Source organism: Anguilla anguilla, chromosome 3 (genome assembly GCF_013347855.1).
Source record: "Anguilla anguilla isolate fAngAng1 chromosome 3, fAngAng1.pri, whole genome shotgun sequence".
In the NCBI taxonomy this organism is placed as follows: Eukaryota; Metazoa; Chordata; class Actinopteri; order Anguilliformes; family Anguillidae; genus Anguilla; species Anguilla anguilla.
The window spans coordinates 45,851,360-45,876,704 of NC_049203.1; the positions used below are offsets into that span (position 1 = coordinate 45,851,360).

At 39.4% G+C, this 25,345-nt stretch overlaps 1 protein-coding gene and 1 long non-coding RNA gene across 2 annotated transcripts in view; one reads left to right on the plus strand and one right to left on the minus strand.

Moving 5' to 3' along the window:
* LOC118223424 (rho GTPase-activating protein 6-like) overlaps positions 1-22,913 on the plus strand; it is a 29,731-nt gene extending 6,818 nt beyond the window's left edge. The window contains exons 2-13 of the mRNA XM_035409926.1: positions 4,608-4,767; positions 7,572-7,643; positions 10,282-10,538; positions 10,807-11,002; positions 13,619-13,674; positions 14,370-14,520; positions 14,976-15,124; positions 16,217-16,396; positions 16,948-17,045; positions 18,376-18,578; positions 20,070-20,141; positions 20,656-22,913. Coding sequence (XP_035265817.1) covers positions 4,608-4,767; positions 7,572-7,643; positions 10,282-10,538; positions 10,807-11,002; positions 13,619-13,674; positions 14,370-14,520; positions 14,976-15,124; positions 16,217-16,396; positions 16,948-17,045; positions 18,376-18,578; positions 20,070-20,141; positions 20,656-21,197 — 2,136 coding nt within the window. The 3' untranslated portion in view covers positions 21,198-22,913. The remainder of the gene's footprint in view (positions 1-4,607; positions 4,768-7,571; positions 7,644-10,281; positions 10,539-10,806; positions 11,003-13,618; positions 13,675-14,369; positions 14,521-14,975; positions 15,125-16,216; positions 16,397-16,947; positions 17,046-18,375; positions 18,579-20,069; positions 20,142-20,655) is intronic.
* Positions 22,914-23,907: 994 nt separating this feature from the next.
* The window catches only part of LOC118223426, a 96,464-nt gene continuing 95,026 nt past the window's right edge, over positions 23,908-25,345 (minus strand). The window contains exon 3 of the long non-coding RNA XR_004764437.1: positions 23,908-24,179. This is a non-coding gene — a long non-coding RNA (uncharacterized LOC118223426). The remainder of the gene's footprint in view (positions 24,180-25,345) is intronic.

The window sequence follows — 25,345 nt, forward strand, 5'->3', positions numbered from 1 at the left end:
CCTAAATGAGAAAATCTGAACATAATTTAAAATAATATAAAATATATGAATATCAGCAGGAGCAATGAGAGATTTTTACAGTGATTATTCTATAAGTGCCTCTTTTAGAATATGGGGAAATGTTATATGAATAGGCTTTTCTTTTTCTTATGCTTCTTCTTCTCCTCATCATTTGAAAATTTTCTGTCTAAAATCTCTGTTAACCCAAAGAGGGATACCATTTTATGGAAAGGAAGATTTTTCATTACTGCTGAGGTTGATGTAGTCTCTAAAAATCCATGTTTTGCAAGAGTGGTAATTTGTGAATCACACATGCTCTGTATTGAGCCCCATCTGCATAAAAAATAGTCATTTTGTCACTGAAATTTATGTAGATAACACAATTTCAATATGCATGACACAGATAGCACACTGTGTCACTTTCCCTGGTCGCCCAGTTGAATGCACTTTCCACTCACAGTGGTGCTTTCAATTTGCATTATTTTTTATGGTGCATGCAATGGTTTTACAGGTGCAAAAACACAATCCTTTTGAGGATTCCCGCACAGTGTTAAATCAACACTTAACAGCGTGTATAGAGTCCAGATGGTGCTATATATACTCTTTTAGAATTAAAAGTACTCTGTCAGAGATGATTTTACACAGAACAGTTTGCTGCGTGGTGCATACACATGTGCTCTCAGTACAATGATAGCCTCTATTCTACCATCTTTTGGCAGGTATAACATTTCTTGCTAAACCATTAATGCGTTTTTCTATAGTGCATCTTTACTGTATAGTAACAGATACTACGTTAAAATGTGGAAAGATATGTGGTAGATAATGGGGGAGGACATCCGGCTTTTAGCATTTTAGCATCATTCAAAAAACTAAAGTAGGAAGGCGTTCAGTGAGGTTATGCCATGAATTGCACCATAAAGGCGCAACACGGGTATGGGAAGATTGTAACTGGAATAGGATCAGTAGTTTTCGGCAAGAGGCTGTGAACCAAGACTGTATGGTGACCTGAAACTTAAATGAAAACATATCTAACTTACTGGACATTTAAAAAACAGAGTTGATCGAACAGATGTTGGTTGATATACAAACTTGCACACATATGCATGCATACACTCATACAGAAATATTAAACATTATTACCTATTTCTTCTCACAACATGCATCTGTGAGAAGCAAAGACCCAGTGGGGTAATAATAGGACTGCTGACTGAAGCATATAAAAACCTTGGGAAAAAAGGGCACTTGGTCTATTTGCCAGTTGCCCAGTAACTGTATTTCAACAACTGCACAAAAAAGATGAGAGCTGGCATTTCAGGAGCTACAATTATTTTAACACCAGAGCGCATTCAGAGATCTGTACTGTTACTGGAATACCATACTGAGCCATGGCCTTCTTAGGACAGAGGGGGACAGAGACAGGAGGCTGCTCACAGACAGTATGTTAAAGGACCTGGCTCTGGCTCTGTTCTAAATTTAGCTAATGTTTGTAATTAGCTATAACAGGGCAGCTCAGCCCTGTTCCTGGAGATGTACTGTCTTGTAGGTTTTCACTCCAACCTTTGCAAAGCACACCTCATTAAACCGCTAGAGATTCTCACTGAGCTGCTAATTAGTTGAATCAGGTGTGCCAAAGTAGGGTGGAAATTAACCTACAGAATGATAGATCCCCAGGAACAGGGCTGGGCAGCTCTGGGCTATAAGAAATGATTAGAAAATTAGGAAAACAAACTCGCTCAACTCAATATATTATGTGAAACTGGGTGCTGATCTTACATAAAGTTTAAAATGAATGAGAAAGAACTGACCTACCGTGAAATAATTAAATAAGAAAAAATGCACTTAAATTTTTTTTTTTTTTTTGCAAAAACATTACAAGCAAGATGCCCTTCTTCAGCATGCGAAAAGTAAACCAAAATGCAGGTGATCAATCAAGTATCATTCACAGGTTAGATGGTGTGGTACATAATAGGACCGATCACATACAAGTAACCACCAGCAAGGAATGAAAACAGCAGTTGTTAATAAGACACAAGGTTTGTCAGGCATTTTGGGAGTAGAGTCGGTTCAAACCCCCCGGCATTGCACAGGACGATCAGTTTTATTCCTGCAATACCCAGGAGGCCATCATAAATAAACCAGATCCTGAAACTTGCTAGATGTTTCTGAATTCCCTTCACCTTAATAACGATTTATGTTGGCAGATCAGTGATAGAATCTGCTATTCCCTGAATAAAGAGCTTGTTTGTCTTGTTATTTTAATATCAGGCTAGCATATTTCCTCTTTATTTATAAGGGGGTTGTGTGGACTAAAGTGATTGTTTTGTAACACCTCTTTTTTCCCCTCTCTGCGTGTAAGCGAACACTTTAAGCATTTATGACCTGAAATGATAGCTGTCGCTAGTGTTTATTTCTACAGACCACAAAAATGCTCAGCATGGTACATTTGGAGAATATTGTTTGCCATGCAGAGTGATCAAATAAATTCTTCAGCAGAGAGCTTTGCTGAGGTGCTGAGAGATGGGAAGAGCTTGCATAAGTATCATAACTCACGCTGGTAGGATTGTTTTGGGGAAAGCAGGAGTCCATAATCTTTATATATATATATATATATATATATATTGCGTACTAGCAAAGCATGTGACTATATTTCGCCAATTTACACAATACTGGATTATGGCATGCTTTTATTGCAATGTATGAAAATGTTCTCATGTAAATCGCAGGATGTATGCCTGACATGCATTACACTATATTGCTGTGGTTTTGCTGTCACAGACAAATTTTCAAAATCAGACAGAATCTTTGTCTCTGCTTGATGAAGGCACTGAAAGACCAGTGATTTTGAAAAGGTGGTCTTTAAAAGTGAGAGGGTTAGTCATTTGAAACTTGTGTAGTGTATGGGATGTGATGTTTTAGTCTGGATATGTGTGCACTGTCCTCTTTCAAAGTCACTTAGATCTCATCCTCTTGCCATGCTAGCCATAATTGCAATATTATGTATAGGGCCTTGACATGCTAGTATGCTAACAGCTTAATCAACTCAGACCACATACCTGTGTGGAAGCACCTTTTTAAAAAAACTTTTGTCCCTTGTTTGCCTGAGTGTTTTCACCTTGTTGCCCACTATCTGGATGTCTAGTGTATGGTTTCTGGTTACAGTCTGGGCTGATTTCTCATTATGAGTCCAATGATTAAGCCATAAGCATGTGGGTGTGGAGAGAGAATTAAGGCAATATCAAAAGAAACAGGTTTCTTCCTTTGTATGTCATGTGATACTGTTTCCATGGCAATCTAGAAAATGAAATGCTAATTAAAATAAGTATTTTTTAAATTTATTTTGCTTTTCATTGTAGTGTTTAAAATATTAGACCGTAACACACTTTCAAAGCTTGACAACATGTCCAGTAAAGCATAATATAATAGGCAGGCATGTCAAAGTAGAAATTGGGCATCTTTCCATATCTAAGGAATATATTTAGGGCAGTCTTCAATGTTCCTTGGCTTTACAGACAAATCATATTTTTAAGAGATTCAGTTTTTTGTTTCTACTTTTTTTTTTTGGATCAAAATAACATACACGTTTAGGTAAATACCATACATGTAAAATGTATTATATTTCAACAGCATACAGTATATAGACATTGAGATGTTAGGATAAAAAAATTCTGTCTGTATGAAACATGTTGTTTATTATTGCCTCAGCAACCTGTTATTGCTAGGGATGCTTCCCTGTTTTCTCCTCTATAGCATGGACATACATTATCAATACTAATTTAAATTATAATTGTGATATAACGACACAAAAGCCCAAATCTCATGTCTATTTTCATGTTAATTATAATTAGTGAGCTCTCTATGAAAAGGAGAGAACGAGAGATAGAGACAGGAGACAGGAGTCCCAGTGAATCCATCACCATGGCAGCTGGGATTGGCTGAGCCAGTACGATGTAAATTTCAGTAATTCTGTTTCAGAAGACCATCCGTTTGTTATGGGTAATTAAGCCCATGTTGGGCATGGCTTACACATTGTACACATGTTCACACACACATGCACGCACATAGACAAACACACATGTATGCATGCACCACACATGCATACACACAAGCTCACACACACACACACGCGCACAAACACATGAACACACACACACACACACATGCACACACACATGCATGCATGCACACACGTATGCACACAACAAACACACACACACACACACACAACACTACACTGTACTATCATGCAGTCTAGTAGCCCTGATGCCATGAAGCACTGCTCTCATACACAGATGGTTCAGCTGGGTGTCTTGCCCAAACACTGACTGTTCATGTTTTGTTTTGTTTTGTTTTTCACCCATGGGAAATAGGTCAGAGGATGGGGGAGATATTTAAATGCTGCTTTAAAGCTATATGTCATTAGGTCATTCTAATTGAGAACCTAAGAGCTGCATCTGTCTGATATGGGTTTTGATTATCAAGTCCCTGGATCACTAAAACAAATCAAAGTAGCCACTGTAAGAAACTGTGGTGATGTGTGTGTGTGTGTTCGTGCGTGTATGTGTGTGTGTGTGTGCACGTGCATGCATGTGTGATTCTGCTCTGAACAGGGTGACTGTACCTGGAGCAGCATGTCTGGACGAAGGGTGCAGCTGAAGCCTGTTCCAGTTCAGTGTCTCTCGGAGCTGGAGCGTGTGCGGCTCCAGGAGGTGGCCTTCAATCGGCTGCACCAGGACTATGACCTGGGTTGCCAGATCACCATCCCCAGAGGTACTGTATGCAGGTTTATATGTAGTCAATTTTGGAAAGAGTCAGCCAGCCACACACCTTGTTCATTCATAAAATGGCCTTCCATCAGCTATACCCAGATGATCTGGGAGGGAAGGTCATCATCGCTAGGGGTATTGTACGCAGGCTGGCATGCAGTGTGTTAGCACAAACAATAAATCAATAAAAAACAATAAAACCTGCTTCATTCATATACTCATTCATTAATTCTCCTTCCCAAATATTTCCAGTGACTTAAAATGAAGGAAAACAATACTATTTAGAGGTGAGAAGAGAAGCAACAATCTATGGCCATTGGCCACTGACCACAGAGATGTGAATTAATGTGAAAATCAACTACCAAATGTGATGTTACCCTTTGAAAAGCACAAACTGTATGTCCGCAGGCAAGTCAATTCTAGAGTGGCCGGTTAGGGCCTTGCTTCGAAATCTGAAATATTAGCTTCTTTATTTGTTACCGCTTTAAAAGCTTCACTTTCATAGTACAAAGTACCGTAACATACGTTTCAACCTGCCACACTTCCTAATTTTTTTTTCTTCAGTTTTTTAATGGGTAGCAAGTATATTTGGATTTTGGAGTTTGTCTTAGCTTCAGCAGTAGTAAATAACAGCTGGGGTGGATGTTGATGTTGGAGAGGCGCCGGGGGAGTAGGTGGGTGGCTGGGTGACCGGGTTCACTCTCTGGACACTGACGGATATTGTTTCATTCCTGCCTCCACCGGCGCTGATGCAGCAGGGGAGAGGAAGGAGGAGACGCCAACAGTCTCTCAGCCCTGCAGCCTTGATCCTTTTTTTCCCCCCTTTTTTTTCTAGAAGGTTCCTACCCAGGTCAGCCCATCAGGACAACCTCACATGCTGTTCTTTTGTTGTCCCATGCTCATGACAGAGTAAACTGCTGAAAGTTTGTTCTCAAACTTGTACTCCTTTTAGTAAACAAGTTGTTGCCACTTTGATAAGTACATGTAACTATTTTAGTTTAATCATGAACTTGGGTCCAAGTTCTCCTTCCTTAACCCTATTGAAAACTCTCTCAGAAGTTTTCAATAGGATTGCTCATAAGTTTAGTGTGGTCTCCAGTTCACATTGGCCATGATTTAGGCAAGCCTGCATAGTTCAAAGTGTGGCATTACAATCCCTGGTGGGTCAGTTTCAGCACCTCATGGTACAGCATCTGTTTCATGTCTGTCTGCACTGTCATGTTCCCGGTCCAACGCTCACATTCTTCAATGAGGTCCCAGTTTTGCATAAACAACCACAAAATATTTATGCCGTTTATGAGTGTGCTGCACTCTGGATTGTTTAGACTGGCAGTGCATTCATGTATCAAACAATGTTCAGTCATTTGAGAACACTTCACAGTGCATTTCCCATGGGTTCCAATCTACATCATGAATACATGATATTACCTGGTATCATAGGTAACCCACATGGAGTGCAGTGCAGTGCATTCCACATGCAGTGTGGAATGCTTCATTTACTTAAATCTGAAATTACTTTGAAGTAATTTCATTACAGAAATGCTCCATTTGTTACTAATGCATTTTTTTCTTTTATGTGATAATGGAAGGCTGTTCTGATATTTTCTGCATTGATTAACTATTCATACAAATGATACAAAGGCATAACATTGATGTATTTGTGTAATATGAAACTGTCATCTTAAATGTGCTATATATTGTCATTTTCATTGAGAAATGTGTTGAATAGTATGCAGAAATAATGTATACAGTATGGAACAATCCCCTATGCATGCTCAAGCTTCATACACACTTTCTGTCTTTACGTATATGCTCAAAACTTAGCTTTAGTCAATCCTATAGTTTTGCCATTCCTGTAGGCCTATATCCTGATATATTGTAACATATACCAATTGCCAGTGGCATATAACTGAATTTATAATTGAGAAACAATGACTATATATTAACATATTTTAGGGGTGGTGGTCTAGCAATAATGGTTATTAAAATAGGCCTATCACCTAGGGGTTTGAGACTTCATTTTTTGCTACCATTTAACCTTTGATCAAGGTACTTGCATTTCCTAATTTCTTTGGTGTATTTCCAACTATATAATTGGACACTATCTAAACTTGTATAAGATGCTCTGGATAAGTGTGTCTTCTAAATGCAAGTGATGTTTTGAAAAATATGTTTTGAGTGCCTATATCCAAAGGTATTATTCAATATATTGCAGTATATTTTTCCATATCAATTCACTGTAAGCTGAGAATGCCCAAGTTGTGTTCTGGGTCCAGATGCCAGGAAACATTGTATACACAGACTTCCTGCCTGGCACTGTGTCCTCCATGTAATGATATCATAGCCCCGCCCAGTTTCCATACCGGCCAAGTGCTGTGCAGTTGTAGCTTCCCTATGATGATTTTCCATATTTTCATTTCCTCAGTTTTTGTTCACCTTTCGGTGTGTGATGAATATATTGTTCATGAAAATGAGCATTTAAAAATATATGTTAGCAATTGGCACAGAGAAGACCTGAGGGTATTTACATTTCCACTCTAAAACCTGAAATGCCTGCACCTTGATACCACAATGATTTTCTGGTGTGACTAATCCACAAAGCTCTATTTATTAAATGTATATATTTTGAGTTTCATTTATGCTAATGAAGAAAAGACTATTTAAAGTTAAAACTGTCATTTCAGCATATGTCATTTAGGATTTGGAAATTATGCTGTATGATAAAGGTATCTTATCAATGGTTTGTAAAGTTGTAAAGTCACAAATACTGATAACCCAAATTTGTCTGGGTTTTGCATGCCTTTGCAGATGGACAAAATCACAAGAAATCCCTGAGAAGGAAGTTGGATTCATTATCTAAAGAAAAGAGCAGAGACAAAGGTACTGTAAAAAGAACAAAATGTTATTTATCACAGGCCATAACTGAATTATATTATTGAGTGAAAGAGTAGGCTGTCGTGATTTGAGCTGTGTTTTTTATATAAAATTCTTTCAATTTTTGAGTTTTATATAGGTGAAGCAATGATTCAGGTTAAAATAGTTGGACATGATCTGCTCAGTCCTATTAGAAAATGTGTGAGAATCAGTGGATTGTCTTTTCACACACAAGTTAAATCTTGGAATACAAGACAATACAAATATTCTTCAAGTTGATATCATGAAACATATGAAACGTGGCACAACCCCTAAATAACACAGGTACAGCTCATATGCAGTCACAGTGCACAGCATGCAGTATGTATGGTTGAAATAGAGACTTGGACTACAATGAGCTAGACTACAAGGGACCAAAAAGTAACTTTAGTATTGTATATTCTGTACATTTGTACAATGTTTATATAGCATACAGTTACAGTGAGTTTATATAGTATACAGTTACAGTGAGCTCCATAATGTATAAAATATATTTTAATAAAGGCAATAAAGGTTGAGAATCTGCATTTTAACCACATGTGTATTGTTTGTTTACAAATATAAAATTGTGGAGTACAGAGAGAAATGAAGATTAAAATATGTCTTTGTCCCAAACATTATGGAGCTCACTGTATGTCTCTTAATTATACCCTGCATATAAACATACTTGTTGAATAGATAGATCATAGATGTGTAATGTGACATTGTGTTAAACATGAATGATACTTTTTTCTGTTGTAGCAAATCAGAAGAAATGCTAATCTGAGTAACTACTCCAGAACAGCGAGAATGCATCTCTTTCTTTGCATGGCCACACAACCTTATCCCAGAAGTCCTATTTGTGGGTCCAGATTTCTGTTTTAGCGATGAACTAAGTAAGGTCTTTACTCAAGGCCTTGATTACTTGAACCAGATGTCAACATCCTCACTGGACCCTTTTCTTGGACCTCCCTGAGATGCGGACAGAGTAACACTAACAGTGAGAATTATATAATTTCAGGTCATTTCACCACCAGTAGCCTGTTACTCATCTAGGACATGTTCTGGAACAACGCCTGCATAAGCACTTTGTGTGAGATACACTTTTCAGAATAGATTTGCCCTCACAAAGTGAACTTCATTCCAAAATTGTGCATTTTAGTGCACATTTGAAGGGGAGCCAAATTTGTGCATGGGGCAGTTTGAGGGTTTGACTCACCTTAGACTGTGATAAGTGCATTCAAGGATTCAAACTCTGAGTTAAGTGCATTTTCTCTGGATTTATTCTGTTTGCTAACAAAGGTTAAATATCTAGCGTAATAGAATATTCTTTGTAATTTGCTACATAAGCAAAGTATGTTTAGTACAAGGATCTACTTTTTTCCAATTCTTTTTTCAAATTGGCCTACTGAAATGGACTCCCTTAACCATAGGAAGTTTCATTTACCATTGTTTTATTGTATTTATTCTTTTCAAATATATTTCAGCTTTAATGACATAACTTTTGGTGATATTAGCCACAAATGCTCAGAACCTGCCTTTTGATATCCAGGAGTGTTTTAATGGACTCTCATATTTAAAGTGCAATATGTTTTTAAGAGTGTTATGCTAAGAATGCAGCATAAGTTCCATTGCCATTATTTTTGTCCACTTGTGCACGTGTGGTTGACGTGAATAAATTTACATTGTGCGCACAAGGAAATGCCTCCCAAAAGGTGACGTGAGTCTGCGTATACCTGCTTAAAAAAACGCACATAACTTAAAAAAAATGCTTACGCAGATGCATAAATCTGCTATGTCTGAATAGGACCCAAGTCCCATAAAATGTACTAAAATGTACTTAAAAGGCGATACACAGAAGCAGACTCTTCCGTTCTCAACGTCCAACATCTCCAAATGCGAATGAACGGACACGACTGTGTCTGCAGCATAGCTGGTCGGTTTTTCCAGTCGAGACGAAGGGTCGGGGGATTCCAGAAGAGTCGCAGGCCGGGTACTGCGGGCCTTCGCTTCCACGCACAGCTGGGCTCTGTTTTCTCACATGTCGGCTGGGCCAGCTGTTTCGCTAAAGCTACGCTGTCCTCGCTGGATCAGACATTTGGAATCATTCACCACTGAACTGAAAATAAAGCGTAACCCCTCTGAAAGGAGCCTTACTGCAGCATGTTGGAATGTGAGCTCCACATTCCTATACTGGATGGACTTTATTTTTTAAAAAGACACCGTTTGAAAGCACCACTGTATTTGCGCATACAGTGGTGCTCTGTTGACTTCCTCTACTTCCTTTTTTAGCATGGCTGTTTTAGCATCGCATGTGTAATCGTACTCAGTGCTGTCTGAGTTTTTTTGCGCCTGCAGAGATGGCTATGCATGGAAGAGGTTGCCAGGTCATGTAGTGAAGGCATAGATCCTTGGGCTGCTGAAGTACAGGCTTGAAGCAGTGCTAGATACTGTCTAGTCTCTAGGCAATGGTACAGATGAGCCTAGGCGGGCAGAATGGCCTCTTTTCATTATGCATTCTTATGAATCTTATTTTTGTGATATGCAGAATTGGCTGAGTAGTCTATGCTTGTCATGGCATACTCTTACCTTCTTATTCTATGTTTCTTCTCCTTCTGCCATGCAGAATTTGCGTCTCTGGCCTTTAGCATACCACTGTCTCAGGTGATCGCCAACGACCGTGCACACAAGCAGCGGCCAGACCCCCTGCCAGGGGACAACCGGGACCCTTCGGACCTGGTGTCATCCATCCTGCAGTTTGCCATAAAGAGACCCAGCAAGGAGCTTTCCAGCAGTAACTCATCCCTCGGCTCCACCCCAGAGATGCCCAACGAGTGTGTCCTGCCTAACACCCCCGAAACTGCACCCCGGGCGCACAGACGGGTAGGATGGAGGTTACCCAGGTTATCTGCTGTGTCAAAAAAAAAAAAAAAACTCTGAGCTGCATCCCTCCCACCCACCTTCACCTGATCTTTATAGAATGAATTAAAGCAGCATGGCAGAAACTGCACAGGTGTGGCTCACCCATTAATTAAGCTACAAAAGTCCCAGCGTTCATAAGGTCATTAATAATGAGAGCAACTTTAAGACATTAGGTGCAGGGCACCAGCAGTTGTCATGACTCTCCCACTCTCCCCATTGTGTTTGGCAGGGCGGGATGTCAGTGGACTCTATCACAGACCTGGACGACAGTCAGTCCCGCCTCTTGGAGGCGCTGCAGCTCACTCTGCCCACGGGGAGCCCGAGCAAGAAGGAGAAGCACCGGGACGAAAAGCTGAGCCTCAACCCCATCTACAGACTGGTGCCCCGGCTGGTGGATAGCTGCTGCCAGCACCTGGAGAAATATGGTACTGGTATTATACCATTTTAAGCCCTGCTTCATATGCAAAATGTGAATAGTAGGCAGTACCATTCCCTGAAAGCTGTAGCCGTAGTTGTAGGTTTTTCTGTAAGTAAATTTAATGCAGACTGCAAACGCACCAACATACGCTCGTCAGCCCACAATTTGCAATTTGCGCTGCAAGTTTACACAGTGCACTGAAAAACAAGAAGCGCATATTGACCTCTCACATGCCTGGAATGCCTTTTCTGGGCAAGATTAGACTAATATTTGGACTGACCCACAGTCAAAGCCACTGGGGTATGTGGTCAGTGTAGACACCTACAGCGTTGTGTATTTTTATTGCAGGATCAGTGTCAAAGTCTGAATCTTTATTAACAATCTTAAAAGTCAATACAGTTATGTTTGGCAGTATGGATCTGTTCAAGAATGCCTGGATAAAACAGGGAGTCGCAGCAGCAAACCCCCCCCCCCCCCCCCCAAGAGGGGTACACACAGAATGGATCCAGCTGAGGATTAATATTAACCTTCACTTATACAGGGTAGGCAGACCGCATGTTCTCGACCCCGGGACCTTCCTGCCATAAGGCGACAGTGCTATCCACTGCACCACCGTGCTGCCCATGAAGGATAGTCTAATAAACAAGATGGAGGAGTTGGGGTGGAGGAGGGGATTAAGACAAGCAGAGTGCAGCAAGTATGCATGCAGGAGGAAGCAGGTTTATAACGGCAATGTGTAGCAAGCATGTGTGCAGGAGGAAGCAGCCAAATGAATAGGGGGGGGGGGGGGAGGCGGGGGGGGGGGCATTTAAATAAAGGGCCCTATTGTGTGAATGGACTATGATAGTTGAACATCACTAATCAGCTGATTAAGCCAGAGACAGGCTTCACTCATGGCCTGTCTGAACAAACATAAATTAACCTAAATTTAACCATACATTTTCATAGAATGTGTTCTGCTTTGTTTTAAGGTCATATAAATGCCAGGAATGTAATACATATACATTGGAATGCACTGGGTAGGAAACTCTGTGACCTTCCGTCAGCTTTTCACACAGAATATTCTGCGTTAATATTTTCTCTGCACTAAAAGACGTGAAGTCAGGTATGGAAGGCAGTGATGCTCAGTGAATAACATGCCTACCCTGTCCACATGTCGGCAACATATGACTGCAACATATTAACTATTAAAATGCACTGTGCTATCTGCACAGTGTCTTGCACATTTCAATCTGAATGGTTTCCGATACAGTATTGCAAATGAAGCATGCCATGCTAAATGTGAGACTTTTAGATATTCATAGTTTAATAAAATAATGTTCTATTAAACATATCATTTGGGATGCTGGGTTCCAGCAGTTGTCCAGCAGTTATGGAATACAGTTCCAAAGCATACAACATATTTATGTTTTTGTAAATCAAAATGGCACTTACTGTTTCATTCTGCTCTTGTAATATGTTCTGACACATTTATGTAAATAAAATTATGTGTCTCATCCTGGGCAGTTATTTGGTCTCTTGTCACCTTATCATTGTGCACTCAGGGGAAAATTCACCACACTTACTTCAATCTGTGTGTTGTTATTTATGGAAACAAGCAGTACAGGTGCTCAAATAATTTTGTGTTGGTTACAATTCATTTTTCTCTCCCCTCTAATAACTCTAACAACATTTATCTGGCAAGAGTCAGCCATATATTTGGTAAGGTTGTTTTAACTCTCATTGAACAGATTGGCCACCTAGTGGCAGTGTCTTGCAAATGACAAAATTTAGACATTCATAAGCCCAGCCCCCACGCCCCATTTGATCGAGAGTTATCGAATTTGGTAAAAAGTTTCCTCTCCTCAAGGAATACATTTGCCTCAAGAACCCATAAAGTCTGCCGAATCCGGCTTTCATTTTGAATTTTCTGAACAACACTTAAAATACCCCCTTGCCCACTGACCAATTTGCACATAATTTGCTAATGTGCATCTCTATACTGACATTACTGTGTTATATTCTTGTAGTTTCATCAAATAATGGTCAAGTGCTGTGTCAATGAACTTTCAGTGGGCATAACTTATCATAAATCCTTAATGATTCGATCTAAAATGATTCATTTTGGTATATACTGTATTTGCACTCACATCCAGACCATAACACTAAATAGTCACTATAAATCATGGCTACATCACATTAGTCTCAATGACTGTAGATTTAATGGTACATCCCATCAACAGGAACAGGAATTCTTGAGAATTGCTGCTTGCAACTATAATAATGTTTATTGTAGTTTTAATTTGATCAAGTATAACTTGATTAGTTTAATATTGTTCACACTTTGCAAAACTATTCTTCCGTTTTGCCATTGTAATATCAAACATTTCACCAACATCATACAAAGTGACTTTGTAGTACTTGTATTTGGTTTTGAAATTAAGTAATAAGAAATAGTCAATGTACAATGTTTTCCCATCCTATCTCATTGTGAGTAATTTACCTAAATCTTATGAGTACTATTTTGTTAAGTAGGATATTACACCTATCATGCTCTGGGTGTATGCCATAATGTCTGCTTTTTTTACATTTTTGAGTTTTTTCTTCAATGCTGATCTGTGTCTTCTTTTGTTATGTTCTCTAGGCATACAGACAGTTGGGATTTTTCGAGTCGGGAGTTCAAAGAAACGGGTGAGGCAGGTAAGGGAAACCATTCTATTACAACATTTATGGCTGTCCTTTTTGGGTCCATTTAGCAATACTTAATTAAATATTCCTGCAGGAAATAGTTCAGACCAAATCAGTCTTAAGAAAGTCAGTCTCAGAAAAAATGCTTTTCAGGATGGCAAGTTAACATGTGGCAGGATTAGTTATTCAGTTATTCAACAGAGCAAAAGCAGGCTCCCAGGAAAGATTGTATCTCCTAGAATCTTACTCTAGTTTTCACCAAGGGATAGATACAAACATAAAGCAGTTACATACTACTACAGAATACAGGGTTAATTTATAGTATTCTGTCATTTACTAGAGCTCTCGTGGAGGACTTGAAGGCTTTTTTATCCTGACAACTGTATCTTCTTACAGATTCTCAAGTGCTGCATTTATAAAAAGTATATCTATTCAGAGGAAGCACATGCATTATTAGTTAATAATTATATGAGGACAGATCGACAGAAATACACATATGCCTTGGTTTTTAATATATTTAAAATCTATGTGTTCAATTTATATTATAACAATGTACATCAATTGAAGATCTGTTTAGGTTGCTTTCCAGATCCAACATTATAAATCATACAAACAAGAACCTGGGTGTGTACAGAATACTGGTCATTCCTGGGTGTGGTTTACATTAGCAGTGTGTGTTACGAGATCCTGTTTGTGTGGGCGTACAGCTGCGTGAGGAGTTTGACCGGGGCACAGATGTTCTGTTGGACGAGGACCACAGCGTCCACGATGTGGCGGCCCTGCTGAAGGAGTTTCTGAGGGACATGCCCGACCCCCTCCTGACCAAAGAGCTGTACACAGCCTTCATCAACACGACATGTGAGGAGACGTCTTTACACGCCCAGGATTAGGATTTCTGTAGGTCGCTATAGTGGAAGTCTCCTACTGTGGAACAATGTACGGAACAGCATGCCAGGTCATTTAGTAGAGGCAGACACCAAAGGGATTTTCAAGTCCAGGCTTGTCACCATGCTGCATATTCTTTAAAGTGTTGGTAAATGAAGAGCCTGGGTGGGCTGAATGGTGTGTTCTCATCATTATGTGTTCTTATATTCTTAAGTTCTTATGTACTTAACATATATTGCAACACGAGTTGTCAAATAACACCTAAAGCATGGACCCAAGAACAGTGTAAACTAAAACATGCAATACATCACATGCTGTGTTGCTGCTGGTGGGATAATAGATAAATATATAAATAAATGAATATACTAATAAATAAATAAATAAATACTATTGATAAATGGGTGTTAACAGTTATTTGTTCTCTGCAGTGCTGGACTCTGAGGGGCAGCAGAGTTCCTTGCAGCTCCTGATCTACTTGCTGCCTCCCTGCAATAGTGACACGCTTCACCGGCTCCTGGAGTTCCTGTCCACAGTGGCTGCGCATGCCCACGACACCCAAGACAAAGACGGACAGGAGGTGAAACACGCAACTTCTTTTTCTGCAGCTTTGGCAATTGATGCGTCTCTTTCTCATCATGCTATCATGGCACATGACAAAGTACTCCAAACCAGCTATTTATTGACCTTGCTCTCAAATGGCTAGATAGCAATGCATGACTCATGCACATGTGCTGTAAGCACTCTCTTTTTTGTATATCCCTGCTGTATCCCAGTTTAGGAAAATCACCTACTATTGTAACAACCAATACCCATCAGTCATGTGAACCCAAACAAGGCTTCCATTATTCCTCTGATCTGAACTCACTGGATGTGAGCGAGTGGTTGACCAGGATCCTTACATTTTAAAGTGTGTCACCTTCAGGAAGATAAACAAGGTGTTCATGCTCGAGCAATTAGGCATATTGTGGGCACTCTTATCCAGCGCAGCTTCCAACAGTGCATCAGTGATCAGTGTCACAGCCAATAGCAGTCGCCATCATGTAGATCTTGTAGACATTATATTAACTACCATTGTAGCACAGGTGGGAGATTGAGGGGCGCATCAGCACTATAAATAGGGTATAGGAGGATAAGATGTCAGATGTAGCATTGATAACTAGATTAAATGCTCAGTTTAGACTTTGTAGAGCTCAGATTCAGTGTACACATTCATTTTCAGTCAGTGGCAGAAGATGGGCTGTTCTGAGCATTGTAGTGAGCTCATTCCACCACTGGGGGCCAGAATAGAGCAATGATGATGAGCATTACGACAAAGTGAATTTTTGGGAAAATATTTTTTCCGTTAACTATGCTGCAACAGCTTTTTGAAAATCATGCAGACGTTCTTTGTTTTGTCATGAACATCCATTCAGCATAACCTGTTTATCCATATAAGGTATATCAGCTAAACCATTGACCCAAACAATCAGTATGAGTTTTTATTAAAGCTTTCGCATCTGTAGCTGTCACAACAATTCACCTCCTCATTCGTTCCTTGAACACAGGGGAGCAGAATTTCTTTGACCATATTGACATTGTAGCATCATACTCTTTGCCAGTTGACAGCAACATGTCCAGTGTATGGTTAGTGTTCTATATTCAGCGTGTGTTTGTTCAATGCGGTGTTTAGGTCACTGGGAACAAGATGACATCCTTGAATCTGGCGACCATCTTTGGGCCAAACCTCCTGCACAAGCAGAAAAGTTCGGATAAGGAGTTCTCAGTGCAGAGTTCAGCCCGGGCAGAGGAGAGTGCGGCTGTCATCGCGGTGGTTCAAAGGATGATCGACACATATGACACCCTATTCATGGTAAGTTATTTCCCTAAGGGACAGATTCAACTGCAAGCCACACAAATTTAAGAACTTGCATATGTTATATACACATGAGCTGGTATTAGTACTGTTATACTAGTTTTTCTACAGGAGTTTTCTCACCTGCAGTAAAGTCACCCCTCAGCAAGAGGTCAGTAGTGCCCTCTTGTCAGCCAATAATCACATTGCCCCTACCTGGTAAACTACATCAATTGGCATTTATGAACACAGACAGTGATTGGGACCAATGCTCCCATACTGTCAGGTGCTGCTTTCCCTGCATAGAACCACATACATGCAGCAGTCATTCTTATAGCCAGAAGCAGTAGCAGTGTTTTTAACCACTGGGAAGCAGACATAAAAAGTGCAAATGCTCATTTGGAAAATGTTCTTAACCGGAGCAACTTACATATTTAATTAGACTTTCATCTGTTGTATAGACTTTAATCCAACATCATATCGCAAGACTGTACTCTAAGCACTCTTTAGCATATTGTGTAATCATGTGAATGAACCAGTGAGTGTGTGTGTGTGTGTGGCACATGCAGGTACCCCCCGACCTGCAAAATGAAGTGTTGATGAGTCTACTGGAGACCGACCCTGATGTGGTGGACTATCTGCTCAGGAGAAAGGATTCGCAGTGGTCGTGAGTTTGACTCAGTTTGGCTTGGCCCCAAATCCTCTGCTCACTTTAATCACATTATGCTCAGCCATTGACTTCAAGGCTTTGCCTCATGGAAAACTATTTTATTTTACATATAATCCATTTTTACAACTCAGCAGGCAAAGGATCATGCTGAAGTGTGCAATACCAGTGCCACACCTTGGGAAACATACCTGCAATTTTTCAGTTATAAACCCAGTTTCCTTACTGTTAAGGAAAATGTGAGTCCCTTTTCAAACATCTAGATTGTCAGGAGAAAGGCACTCCCTGTCTCATATTTAGTGACCACCATTTCATTGACATTGCTGATATATTCTTACTGATTTTGGAAAGTTGGATTTCAGCGTCTCTGAACCATACTGTTCAAACAGTCTGCAAAAGACCTCACATTAGACATGCTATTTCCAGTCACTGATTTTAGTTGTAAAATTCATGACACAATTATTTAAGTACTCTCCTGCCTTTAGCCTAATCCCTGCTGTTAATTCCTGTTTACACAACTGTCTCATCCCTGAGTGTTACTATTTTAATTGTTCACTGTCTTTTCTTTTGTAACTTTTTGTGTTATGTCAGGTCCCTATTGTAAAAGAGATTTCAATCTCTAGGGTCTCCCTCCTTAATTAAGGAAAAAAGCCATTAGAACGCCACCTGGTGCCATCCCATATTATGTCTCCCATCCATCAACTTCAACTCCCGAATGCGCTGATTCATAATTATTGTTACTGTAAGAATGTGTTGTTCTGTTGTTTTGCCAGACACTTAAATGTGTTTTTTAAGTTATCATAACTGATTTTTTACTGAGTGTTTTGAACAATTTAATAATGAGAAGTTCAAAGGCCAGTATGTTTAGAGCTGCATGGCATTATTATATTCTATAAAAAGGATTTAATAGAATATATTAAATAGTTTTGTTTGATTACAACATATCATCTGGTATAGCACAGTTACAGTTACAAAATACAGCAAAAAATAAATAAAATCACTAAGCAGCGATACACCTGCAATCCTCCACTTTGAGTGATGTGGTTAAAGGAAGAGCTTTAGACTGTTTATTTATTTTATTTATTTAGTTTATTTGAACAGAGACAATGTACAAAGAACATTAACCTTATATAAAACAAGGAGAGATGTAATGTACCGGGTTATAGCAATTTGCTCATTTCCAATGTGACTGCATCACACCCTCCTGTCCTGGTTTATTAGTATACCGTGCAACCATACAGTCAGTTCTGATTTATTTCTTGCCAATATGAATAACCCCTAAGACTTTTTTTTATTTGAATGCTCCCCTATCTGTCTGGCTCCTTCACAGGAGCATGGACGCGCTCGATTCGGATGTACCTTTCTCCCTGACTGAGAGGCACGCCTCCAGTGACTCTATCAAGGCCTCCAGTGCGGAGCTCTCTCCGTACGATAACGACTGTTCGCTTTTGTCGGACGACTTTCTCCATACAATGGCCGGGTACATCGATTCCGGGGCCATGGATTTGGGCTCAGCTCCCTGGACTGCCAAGGGTGAGCTACACTGAGTTCTGTTTCTTGCTACAAAGCAGGCACACAATAGGGCTTCTACCCATTTTCTCATTTCAAAACATTCCACACTTTCTTTTTGAGATCTTTATAATGCTCTCTTACCTTTGCTGGTCCTTTGGAGGCCTAAGCACTTGAGGATATGGGAACCTAATCAGACATAGTCATGAAATTCAGCCTTCTGTTAACTTGTAGTGACCCATTCTCAACAGGCTAGATTAGCAGCCAAGTCGCTCATTGCTGCCATGCAAAAAGTAGCAAGGAATTGAATGTGTTATGAGCCATCATGTGCCTGTTCTCATTCTCATTTATTTTTATATACAATGATCACAGTAATGGTTTGGAATTGCACACTTTCCCCAACCAGTACCTATCAATTTATTAAAGCAACAAAAAAAACAACACTTACTGAACGTGCATATAGTGTCTTAGATTAGTGTATTTTGGAAAAATTAATTTATTTGCCAGCACAAAAATAAAACCAGCCTGCTTTATGTTTGTAAAGGGACATGGAAAAATGGGCTAAGTAAAAAAAATAAAAAATGTAAAAAAAATAAAAAGTTTAAAAGTTAGACAAACTTTAACCTCTGTCAGACAGCTACATTTAAACCATTACCCATAGAAGGGATTATTTTTCCCTTAATAACTCTGTAGACTGCACTGATAAAAAAGGGGTCTTAATTACTACAGTTCTATGACATTGTATTAATGACTGTATTAATGACCAAGATAGGTAACCTGCACCCATCTGGCCTGTTTAGATCCGGGATAAATCTCCTGCGTAACATCCATCTTAAATTCTCATTTGTGTACTCCTAAAATGAAAATTGGAAGATGGGAGTGTTTTGTACCGTGGGAAAAATGCAGCTGTGTTCAAAAGTTCCTGTGGGGCTAGAATCTGATCTGGCAAATTTGGGAATGTGGTTTTGGAAGGTGAATTCCTGGTTTACGTGAGTCAAGTAAATGTCATTTGCTTGCTGACACATTTTGGAATCATACCAGATTGTCAGATAGTCTTGGAACATTATTTTTTCCCACCCTGTTTATAAGCTATGGTTCAGGGTTCTATTTTGTCTGTTGAGCTTTCATTAATAATAGAGGTCATGTTGATAATTGTGGTGCAGTGGGTAGCACTGTTGCCTCACAATGTGTGGGGCCTTTGTATGTGTGGAGTTTGCATGTTCTCCCCATGTTTGCATGGGTTTCCTCCGGGTACTCCAGTTTCCTCCCACAGTCCAAAGACATGCAGGTAGGCCAACTGGAGACTTTGAATTGCCCATAGGTATGAGTGTGCGAGTGAATGGTGTGTGTGCTCTGCAATAGATTGGTGGCCTGTCCAGGGTGTATTCCTGCCTCTTGCCCAATGCACGCTGGGATAGGCTCCGGCACCCCCCACGACCCTGCTCAGGATAACGGGTATAGGTGATGGCTGGATGGATGTTGATCATTGTGTTTTGTTCCTGTTTGATATCTCAGATGAACACACAGATATCTGGGAAGCTTGGCGTGCAATGTTGAGGTCAGAACTGAAAGATCCACCAAACACAGGTATGTGTATTTCCACTGTCAATTTTGAAGAGGGACCTATCTGTTACCTCCTCTTATTTGTCAAGGGATTTTATTCAGAATGACCAGAATCCTAAATTGTTTTGAATTATTTTGAAACAAACATACTGGACAAGATATGAATATGATCGTGAATGAATGATTGATCTCAATGCTGTCACTGTGCATTTGTAGGTGTTGTCAATAAAACTCTCTGAATACCTAAATACCTACAAAAAGTGTCACGTTTCTTTATTAATCCATACTTTGAATTCCTTGTAAGAGGAAATTGTAACTTCGAGATCAGGGGTCCCAAATTGTATTAAAAAATTCCCCTGTGTGGGTGCATGTTTCTGTTATAGCCCAGCACTACAAACACTCTGATTCAACTACGCAAGGTCTTGTTGAGTTGCAGATTTGATTAGCTGATTGGTGTGCAAGAAACCCTGCACCTACACTGGGTCTTGTCAAGTAAGACTGGTTGACCTCTGTTATAGATAAGTTGTTCTTTTCCCAGGATCCCATAGGACACTTTCCCATAGCCCTCCAGAGGGGTCTTGTGACCAATTGGGAGACAGGAAGCCGCAGCGGATACAGACCTCATTGGCCATGGCCAAGTTTCCACAGGCCCCAGTTGCTTGCGGTAACAGCAGCTCCCATACAGAAAGAGAACAAGGTCCGCTAGAACCACATGCACTCCTTCCCCAGCGAGACAGCCACTCAGAATCCAGCTGTGCTGAGGACCTCCCCCAGGGGAGTGGCCTTCTAGAAACCTTGCCCAGTACAACCAAGCCTCCCTTTAGGAGCAAAGACATGCCCCCTCTGCCTCAGACAGGACATTCTACGAGGCTTACTGTCTCCACACCTCATAGGGGCCCCTTACAGTGCAGGGGTCCAGGTCCTCAGAAACAGAAAGAGTCCAGCCAGACCCCTGCTAGCTCTGCAGAGACTAAAGGCCAAGTGAGCCCTGACTGGCAGGACTGGCAAAGGGAGAGGTGGCAAATCTGGCAGCTACTATCTTTGGACAACACAGACTCACTGCCAGAGACACTAGTGTGAACTGGAATAGTTCCAACTGCACTGCAATCCCTCCCCCTGAGACAGTGTAGTTCCTTTGTGCAGTTTTCTTTTTTTCTTTTTTGTTGCAAATGTGTGCTTTATTGTGTGATGTTTAAGTTCTTTTTTTATTTTACATTTTTGCCATCAGCAATCATATTTGTGCCTAACAGATCATTGTGACATACCTCACGAATAATATGAAATTTGTCAAAAAATAACTGGTAAAAAACATAAGCTTCATACAATGGAGGCTATTACGTTCATATCTGTAAGTTTTTGTGGAACATGTTCTGTGCTTTTGCCCAAAAAGCATTTCAGATGCATATGTATGTGAGTTGGAGTCGGATTTAAAGTAGGTATCACTTCAGGAATTTGGGTTTGGAGTTGTTTAACAAGAAGTTTAGTTTTTAAACTAAGAAGGTGAAAAGTTATTGAGAAAATGCGTTATCATAACTGAAATATTATATTGTTTATGGCAGTTTCACAAATTTAAATATACAAGTCAGCTACTTTATGTAAAGTGTTGCTAGGAGTTCTTAAATATGTACACAATTATATTTTTCCACGAACCACACACTCAAGCATCTAGGTTATAGTGTGAAAATATACTTCTTCAGTTTCATAATAATTTTAATGATGACATTCAGTGAAAAATCTACTTTGCTTTTACCTTTTTACTGAAAAATAGAAAGCTAATTCTGAAGTGCCAACAATCAATGTTTTTGTCTTATGTTGCATATCACAAATGTTGAATTTGTTTATGTTGTGTCTGAATATTTTGAGAAGAGAAATGTAGTAATTGGAGCTGAGCTCAGCATTTGTGATTTCTATTATTATTTTATTTTTGATTATTTTATATTTTTGCTGTTACTGGTTAAAGGTCCAGGAAACTGGATTCAAATTATGGTTATATTCTCCAGAAGTCATAATTGATTGTCTTAATATTTCTTTCAAGTTTTTAACCCAATTATAACCATTAAATTGTAATAGACACTATTAGATTATTGTGACTTGTTCAGCAGACAAGAACAGGGTGGGCATGTGTCCTGCACTCATTAGCATTCCTGTTTATTCAAGTTCTGGGCAAACATTGGCACAAACTTTATGAGTTATTGTAATATTGCAGTGCCCTTGGACTCCAGAAATAAAACCCATTTACCAAAACCCAAGAAGAAAGCATATTTCTTTATCTGCATACAGAGAAGGGGCAATGCTTTGACGTTTTCAACTTTCAGCTTGCTTTACCCACACAAGAGGCAAGAGCATCATTTACATGTTACATGTAGAAAGGATTTCACTGAACTTAAGGTTTTAGTTACATAACTAACACCCAGTTAACACCGCCCACTGAAAACCTGGTGTTTGGCCAAGGGGGGAAGCAAGCCAATTTCAGCGCAGGCTTTTATACTTTTTTTTTTTTGACATCTGAAGACAAGACATCTGCAAAGAATTTAGATTTCAGTTTCCTGCATCTTTAAAAAATCTGAATTAGCCTTATTACTTTCTGCATACTGCAGTATCTGCTTTGTTCTCTTGGAATTAATTGCTGATACTGTATATTGTCTCTTTGAACAATGAAGTACACTCACCTGTCCTTATCAAAAAAGCATTTTCGAGGGAATTTACCAAGACATTTTAATGGAAACTTAGCTGTTGTATATACTGGACAACATGCATAATTTTGCTGTAACAAATAAATTATTTTGTGCATTCTTCCCCAAGTGTCACATACTTGTTCGCAAACAGTACACTTTTGTGGGATAAACACATTGCGTTTGTTTTCATCTGTTCAGTGACAACAGCGATGTTTTAAAGATTTATTTTTCAAGAATGGTAGAAAGATTTTAAATAGACTTGAAGTACAAGCTGGAAGTGGAAAACTTATAGTTGTCTACAGTTTAGAAATATTTACAGTACATATAAAATTGCGCTGACCAGGGAATGAACTCATTTTTCTTTTGCGTACAATAATGGAATGATCTCCATTGTCTCAGTGTATTTCTGCCACACCACAGGGAAACCAGAGTTCTATCTTATCTTGCAATTAAATATCATTTTAGATCACTTTACTTGAGATGCATGAGAGCTTTATAATGTTATTCTTCACAATACGATTTTTTAACCAAAATTAAATGTGATTGTATGTGGATTTTAGGAGTCGTGTGGTGTGTTGTTCCTTTTAACTTGTAACACAATAATGGTAGACAGAAGCTAACGTCTTTGGTTATTTACTGGAGTTAGACTAATTATCTAATATAGAATGCACATCACATCATCAGACTTAGCAAGTCAATATCACTAGGGTGCTCAATCAATCGATCAATCAATCAATCATTGATTCGATGCATATGGATTCTCTTCAATACACTGAGGTTTAGTCCTTCTCAGATCAGAGGCAACTCAGACTTTTTTTTTTGTTTGAAGTCTCTGAACATAACTTTTATTCTTGTGATTCTACAGCACGTTAACTTTTTATAGTTCTCTATTCGTTTTTTGAATTTATTTTTTATATTCTTTACAGCGAAGTGGTGGATTATGAGTGTGTGTCGGGTAACACTTCTCTTAGCAGGGGGTAACCACCCCAGCATGAGCTGGTCGACATGCTGGTGATACAACCCCTGCTTCATCTGAACAAAGAGTGCTGTGATGACTGTCAACAGGAGCCACTCGGGTGGTCAAGGTGACAGCACCAGATGTTACCCGTCTATTTTCACTGTGATGGAGAGAGGTCAGGTTCTTTCTTTAACCCTCACAGGTATCCACATGCAGTGTCCTTTTTTAGTTTCTGGGGAGTACCGTTTCTCCAGCTGTCGCGTCTCTTCTTTACACTGACCTTGTTTCTTCTGTCTCCGTGGAAAAGTCCTACATCAGTTAGGTCTCAGCAGATCCAGTCTGGAGCGTAAGGTGTGTCCCAGGTACAGAATTCCAGGTGTTTGGTCATGGCTTGGGTGGCATTTTGATGAGACCATTTTGATGGTGAGCCTTAAAATACAAGCAAATGCACTTTTTTTTTCTGGCTGGTATTTACAGTTACTCTATGCTTTTAATTTGTATATGTGTTTTTAGTTGATTAGAGCAGTATGTCAAGCATATGTAACATGCATAACAGCTGACTCCCCCTATGTGTAAAAATCTACCCCGCTTGCTTGGCCATGATTTGCCTGGTCATTCTAGCTTGAGACAACAACTTTGAAAGTTAATACTAATATCAACTGATATTCCACAGATTTTAGCTTAAAATTATATGTGTTGTGATTTGTTCAAAGCTAAACACATGACAGCTTTATTTTGTCATTTAACCATGTCTTCAATGACCTTGATTAGTTCCATCAAATCTTTTAGCACTGGTAAGAACAAACACATTCATATTGTGTATTCTTTGCAAATAATGCACATGTAAAATGCATAGGCTTTTTAAAATTATAATTTACACTTTTTTAAATGTTCTCATCGACACTTGCACAGACAGGCTTTGGGATGTAAGTGTTATTTTATTGAGCCACCACTAGAGGGGAATATTGTTGTGTGAAGAACTTGAAGCTGTCATATTTCCCATTGAGCACAAAACAAGTCAGATCATGTTCAATGGCAAAGTCTGAGAGCTTGGAGCTCTACCCTCACTGGTCTCATAGTGTACTGGTATCACCACTTTAAAAAAATGCCTTTTAGTGTGCATTTTCTATCCTTTTAACAAAAGTGATTTTTAAGTTATATTTGGTGGTGCTGCAGTGTATTGGGGGCCAGAGGAAGTGAAGTCTGCTTTTACTTATACATTAGATTTTTTTTTACAGATTGATTGATTACACATTGCATAATACGGTATTTTGTTGATGTGTCTGAAGGTCCAGTAAAAAAGTAGGTGGTTGGTTCTGACTAAAATGTGTATTTACATTGTTTCAGATGCAATTACAGGAGCTAGCATTTTAAGCTTCCCCTTCCTTGCAACCCCGCGCAATGCCAATGACCAGTTGGGGTCGTCAATCTTAATCACTATTCTACAGTGTGGCATCTGTAAAGCGTAAGTTATACTCTTCTCTCATTTAACCTAAAATGATGTATTTGTTTCTTTTTCAGCACATTAGTGTTTAACTCTTAACTCTGTGAACCCAAGTAGAAAGCCATCAGAAAGAGTTAACTGAGTCTGGTAG